Consider the following 6,777-nt stretch of genomic DNA (forward strand, 5'->3'; position numbering starts at 1 on the left):
TTGGCAGAAAATTCTACTCTGCGGGCGGGGTGGGGGAGGCACTGAGGAGTGGTGGGGGGCGGCCCGAGGGGCTGGGAGAGGGTCCACCCCATGCTGCGCCTGGGCTGGGACTGGTCCCGCCGGCGCAGGGTAGCAGGAAACTCTCCGCACACTCACCTGACCTGGGCTAGGACTGGGTCTCGGAAAAATTTTTCTTATCAACTGTCTGACATGGCACTGCTCATTGAGACTCTGGAAATTATCAATGCTGAGGAGATTTTTGTGCTTTGTATCTCCTAATTATGTTAATATTTTCATCATTATATTTTAACTTTGAATTGATGGGTAATACTGTGGGTGGAAAACATGGATTACATAATACAGATTTTTTTTGGCAGTTCTGTAACTTTATTTCCAACTTAGTTCTCATCTCCATTCACTGTCTGAAGATTTTTGAATGTGGTAACAGGTACATAGGTTACCAAGGTACACAGCTTGTTTGGTGAATCTTCATCCTCATTTCATTTCCTGGATAACCGTACTCAGATACAATATGGAACATTCCTTATGCTTTTGGCCCAGACAGCTTTGTTGAGCCTGGTGTCAACACACACATCTGGAGTCCCCATTTCCCTCATGGCAAACTTCCGGATCTCTTTAAGTGTCTGAGGGGCACGCTTCTTGAAGCCCACTCCTTGGATGTGCTTGTGAATGTTGATTGTGTACTCTCGGGTCAGCACCTCATTGATGGCAGAACGGCCCTTCTTCTTCTTGCCACCCTTCTTTTCTGGGGCCATCCTGCCGGGCCCTGGATATTTTTATGTATGGAATCAAACTCAGGGTATTGCACATCCCAGCAGGTACTCAGCCATTGAGCTATATCCCCAGCAGTTATTACTTAAATATATTTATTTAAATGTAATACTATCATAGCCATCAGAGGACAAATTTCAGGTTTGAAACCATCTGAAATCTATTTCTATTTTTAAGCAAAATGGCTAGAGTTAGCAAGTAACATATGTCAAATCATATGATTTTCATTTTTGTGATGAGAAAATGCATAATCTCCTTGGTTAGTCACTTTTTCAAGAACAAAATAAATGATTCCTAAACTCAACCACTAGACTACAATGTGGATTTCTAGGAAGCTATGAAATGAAGATCCAAACTACACAGGGCTGCAACACATGATCATTTAAACTCTAAAACTGTTCAGGAACAATTTAGAGAGAGTCAAAGAAACACTTCTAAAAAATGAAGTAGAAATAGAAATTCCAATGCTTATTACACTTTGGGAAAAAATTTCCAAATTCTTAGTAGGAAAACATATATTTATACCAATATGTGATACACAGCATCTTTTGGTCATATTAAGAAACAAACAGGAACCAAAAAAGATCTCAGTATGTATTTTTCATGCCAATGGGAATGTACAATGGTCCTTCCACTGTGAAGGCTTTTTGGTAATTTCTTTTGTTGTTGTTGTCCTTTATAACTTTTATTTTTTAAATTTATTGTAAAGAGAGTATAATAGTAATTCATCAGACATTAAAAACAGTACACATTGAGAAGAATAAAATGAGAGGTATTCAACCATGATTTTTTATTGTACATTACTATCTTTGAAGTTGTTTCTCAGATTAAAGATATTTGGAAAAGATACAGAATTTCTGATGGATATGAGGACCACAATGGACAGGAGAGTTGAGGTGTTCACAGATCTGATCTGAGCATGATGGTCTTGTGCACCTTCTGAGGATGTTTCATCAGCTTTATCTCCTTCAGCACTCCCCAGGGATGAAGATTGCTTGTAGGCACAGCTGGGACATCTGCAAAAGGCTTCTAAAATGTAAGTATTTGAACCATGAGCATTAGTCAACCACGCCATCAAAGCCTCAAGAGATTTTTCAGGAAAGAGTTCAACAGCCAGCCTGGCCCACTGGACTCCTCGCAGGTGCTCTGCTTTCACACACTTCTTTTTTTTTTCTTTTTCTTTTCAAAGTTTTATTGATAAACATATAGCAATGAGACAGTTTCAAATCAAATCGAAAGTACAGTTTCAATAAATAATACACTGCATATATTCTTCTTAGTGGTTAATTGCTGTACAAGATGCAGACTTGTGATCCTACTTACAAACACCATTAGAAAAAATCATTCTATTCATTAAGAGAATGCAACTATATATCTATCCCAACCACTTTGAATACACAGATACAAAATGGACATTCATAGTTATACCCCAATTTTTTTTAAGTTCCGTTGTTGAATATTATAGGTGTGTAAACTCAGCAAAATATTCTAAAAGAGTACAGAAGCCCATAATAGCATTGGGTCTTCTGTTTAATTGGCAATGTCAGAAATTATTGACCTGAGTCCCCCACAGCTCAACATAACAACATGGCTTTACTTCCTATATTTCATCTTCATACTTTTCTACTGGATGGTTAAGACCAAGGTAAAGCAGAACCTATGCAACAAGAGTTGTAGCTTTTTGGTTTGAGAAGGTCAGTGAAATGCCCTCAGGATTTATCCTGAGATCCTATACCTCAGATTGTAGAACCTTTGTCAGTGCAGCCATGTGGATGAGTCACGGCCATTGCTTGGCCAATGTGCTCTCTGTGAAAGCCTGAGAGAGTTTCACACACTTCTGCCAGGGCCTCCATACCTTGCCTGACTAAATGGCCATCTACTACCCAAAGACACCACAGAGCAGCTCCTGGTGATCACCTGAATAATGTGAACACACATGAAGCTTTGTTGCAAAAGCTACTCATTAAACATTTATCCAAATCCACAGAAGGTAAAGCACTATGACAATGGGTGTTGGGGTTATCTCACTGTGCATCCAACCACAGGGACAAAGAGGGACTGCTGACAGGGTGCTGATAGAAGGGCAAGTTGTACTTGTATGTGCGCAAGGAGGTACTTGTGAAATGTGTCTACTTTCTATTAGACTTTACAATGAACATAAAAATGGCCTATTAGTAAATTCTGATAGACATAGCAGCAACAGTCTGACCATTTTGTACAACATAAAGAGAACAAGAGCGATAAGTTGTCTGATTGTGAAACTTTGCTCTTATAAACTTGTCCAAATGTATTACAATTCAAAAACAACACAAGTGACAAATGTCTATGTTCCCAGTAAACTTGGTGTACAAACAAAATCATTGCACAAAACTTTCCTTCCATTGATGAGCTCCACATTGGGTGAAACATGACAGTGGTGGTCTGCCCCACATGAACAAGTACAACATCCGCTTTCCCAGAACTGTGGATCAAATGACGCTTGTGAATTGAGACACCAATATTCTGTCCTCACAAATATGTTCTAGGAATTCCTGCTTTCAGGCTTATCTTACAGAGATTTCTTTCATTGTGGTTGTGTTTTTCAAATTCTCATTGTTAGGACAAAATATCTGAAAACTAAAGTTAAAGAAGCAAAGGTTAATTTGGATCACAGTTTTTAGAGTTCTCAATTCAAATTAGGCAGCTTCAAGGCAGCATAGGACATGGCCAAGGAGTAGAGTTTGTGGTGGAAGAAAATACCTAAAGCCATAAGACTAGAGCTAGTCACCTTCTCATTCCATTATACAATATGAAAGTTACTCAACATAGAGCTGGTACAAAAAAAATCAGTCCCATAATCCCAGCACTAGACACTAAGCAAATCACAAACTCTAGATTCAGCCAGATTTCTGCAAAATCCCATGATCATAAATGCAGACACCAACCATAGCCAAGGTTGACTGTAGTGGACAATGCACAATTGTCCCACTCAACTAGAGTGGATACCAGTTTTTTATCTTCTCCTTACTCAATTATTTCACCCTTTTTTAAGTATGTCTTCATTCATGTCATCTCTGTAATCTCATCATTTAAGCAGCTGCTCTTCCCTCTGGGTTTCTGACATATGCAGGATGTGGGTCACCACACTGTGTCTCTCGCACAGTAATACACAGCCGTGTCCTCAGACTTCAAACTGCTCAGCTCCATGTAGGCCATGCTGGAGGACTCGTCAGCAGTGAGGGTGGCTCTGCCCTGGAACTTCTGAGCATAGCTAGTATCACCATCACTAGGGTAGACCCAACCAATCCATTCTAGTCCTTGTCCAGGGGTCTGTCGCACCCAGTGCATAAGATAGCTTGTGAAGGTATACCCAGAAGCCTTGCAGGTGACCTTCACTGAGGTCCCAGGCTTCTTCAGCTCAGCTCCAGACTGCACCAACTGCACCTCGCCATGGGCACCTGAGGAGAAAAGACAGAAGTTGAAGGCAGGGTCCCCTGACAGCTTGGATCTCTTCCTCAGGGATAAGACTGTGGATCACCTTACTTTTCAGAACTGCCACTAAGAAGAGAATCCTCCAGGTCCAATCCATGTTGAGGAGCTGTGCTCTAGGGGATTCTACAGAAAGCAGAGATGGCTGTGGAATGCTCTGAAAAGCAGAGCTTTCATATTTACCTCAGCAGTCTCTGATTATTTGCATATTCATGAGGCAGGAAACTTCTTAGCTCTGGATATACTCGAATCTGGAAACAGACAGCAATTGTACATGGGACATTCATCAGTGAGATGCTGGGATTCATGAACTTATCCTTTCTGATGAAATGTATCTCTCTAAAATATAGGAATTATTATTTAGATCCTGTCGTGTGTCAGACTGTATGAGACACTTAACATAGAAGAATCATACATCCCAGTGAAATACTGAGTAATCCTAGGAACCAAATTAAGTTCTGCAAAATTTCTTATTTGATCCTTTCAAAAGCAGGCATTTAATGACAGATGAAACTTTTAAGGAATTTTCATTTCTAGGTTGACTAATAGTTTTCCCAATAGTTCATCTTGAAAATACCCATCCAATTTAATAGTACAGTAAAAAATTTCTACATAAATATTTGAATTTTATGTTAACAAAATCATACTTACAAATTAAAGAGCTTAAATTGTGATTTATATCCAAAAGTTATATATGACCATGTAAATACATAAATATTCCCACTTGAAGCAAAACAATAAATTGTCCTTTGAACAAAAAAAAAACAAAGAAAAAGAAATGTATCTCTCAACTTAGGCATGCGGATATCCCTCACTGAGAATGAAGCCACCAGAGGAAGGTGGCTCTCTGATCCAACATTGAATGGACCATAATCCACCTGAGCTTCTTGGTGGCAATGTGTCCTTGATTCTAGGCAGATGCAATGACCTCCATATATTTTTATTAAATGTAAATAGAAGTCAAGTTTCACTCTTAGGGAATGACACTGCCCATTCCACATCTGTACTCAGAATGTGCCATGCATCCCTCTGGTATTAGTCTAGCCTCTTAGGATGGTTTCTCTAGCACCTGTCTTGATTGATGATGTCTCATCTGTTCTACATATAGGCCCTTGCTCCTCAGACCAGCCCTGTGATGCACAGGACAGGGCTAGCTGGGCTTCTGACCCGATCAAGGATGGTACTTGAACATGAACCTCAATGTAGTTTCCTAAAAGGGCTTTTGCTGATTTTATTTGGCTTTCAGTCACGTAAAAACAACACAGAATTTTTCGGGATCCAAAATGTTTGTGAAATATTCATCTCCCTCATCCTTCCTCCTTGATTGTTGTACATGGTCCATGTAATTGTCACATGATCTGACCCTCCACAACCCCGAAATACATCCATTTCTGGTGTCAACACCAAAAGCAGATAGTGAGTATCATGTTCTGTACATCTGCCAACATGTTGCACCATTTCACATTAAAGGAATCCATCTTTTGTTCTGTCATTTAAATACTGATATGTACAAACCATTAGATGCCCACATTAGCAATTTTTAAGTGATTCAGTGAAATAAACTCATCCATTGAAATATTTATCAAAATATGTATGCATTATAAACTCACAAAGTTGTATGAGGTTTTTAATGGGCAGCAATCAAGCAGTCAGAGGAACCTGCTCAAGCTTCCACACCTGCTCCCAAATTGCAGCAATACACGGTGGGTCCTGAGCATCTAACTTCTCTCTAAACCAGGATGGGTCAATGTCTGGACCATGCATAATTTTGTACAGTTACTCCACCTCAGACAATGTATTAAATGGGTTTTTAAGACTATTTCAAGGAGATGCTGATATCCTGACACATGTCCTAGAGCAAGGAACTCACGGAACCTGCAGTGCTACAGGGAGACCTGAGATAGTAACAAAGAAACAAGCTGGGGATTCACGGCAGGAGGTTTGTGCATCCCTCTGGATGAGGCTATCCAGGGGACCTGTGGGCACCAAGGACACCTCAAGCCTCCTCCCCTTCAAAGTCCCCATGAGGCTACAGCATAAGTTTTCTACAGAATCTGTGTGCAGGGCCTCCTTAGGTCAAACGTTATCAAGATAGAGAGGAAATCACAAACATCTGAAAGGAAACCCTCTCTCCACAGCTTCCTTCTCTGCACCTGCTCCTGGGACATTTGCTGGTATTCCGTGGATCCTCAGTGCCCCCTGCTGGTCACAACACCCCTGAATGAGGTTTCTATTTGGTCTGCATTGTCCCCTCACTGTTTCTCAGGCCTGGTAATATACAATCATGTCCTCAGTTCTCACATGATAACTTGTAAGTATAGTATATTACTGCATTTTTCTTTCTTTTTTTTTAATTTTCCTGAAGTTTTTTTTTCTGGTTGACACATTATTTGTTCAATTTAAACAAGCATTTCTTGAATTTCTAGTGATTGAGTACACTACTAACAAAGTAAAAACCAAGTGACAAACTTATTGTTGCAATTAGTAATTGCATCTTTTTTTCTTTTTTTTTTTTTT

At 39.9% G+C, this 6,777-nt stretch overlaps 1 pseudogene and 1 gene segment (V, D, J or C); both read right to left on the minus strand.

The window, feature by feature from the left end:
* Positions 1 to 398: 398 nt before the first annotated feature.
* Positions 399 to 776, minus strand: LOC101582561 (annotated as a pseudogene).
* A 3,133-nt stretch (positions 777 to 3,909) lies between these two features.
* On the minus strand, positions 3,910 to 4,396 carry LOC101561382. The segment is given in 2 exon segments: positions 3,910 to 4,229; positions 4,315 to 4,396. Coding segments are annotated over 2 exon segments (366 nt in total).
* Between the last annotated feature and the right edge of the window lie 2,381 nt (positions 4,397 to 6,777).

The sequence above is a fragment of the Octodon degus genome, unplaced genomic scaffold (genome assembly GCF_000260255.1).
Source record: "Octodon degus isolate 3935 unplaced genomic scaffold, OctDeg1.0 scaffold00255, whole genome shotgun sequence".
Taxonomy (NCBI): domain Eukaryota; kingdom Metazoa; phylum Chordata; class Mammalia; order Rodentia; family Octodontidae; genus Octodon; species Octodon degus.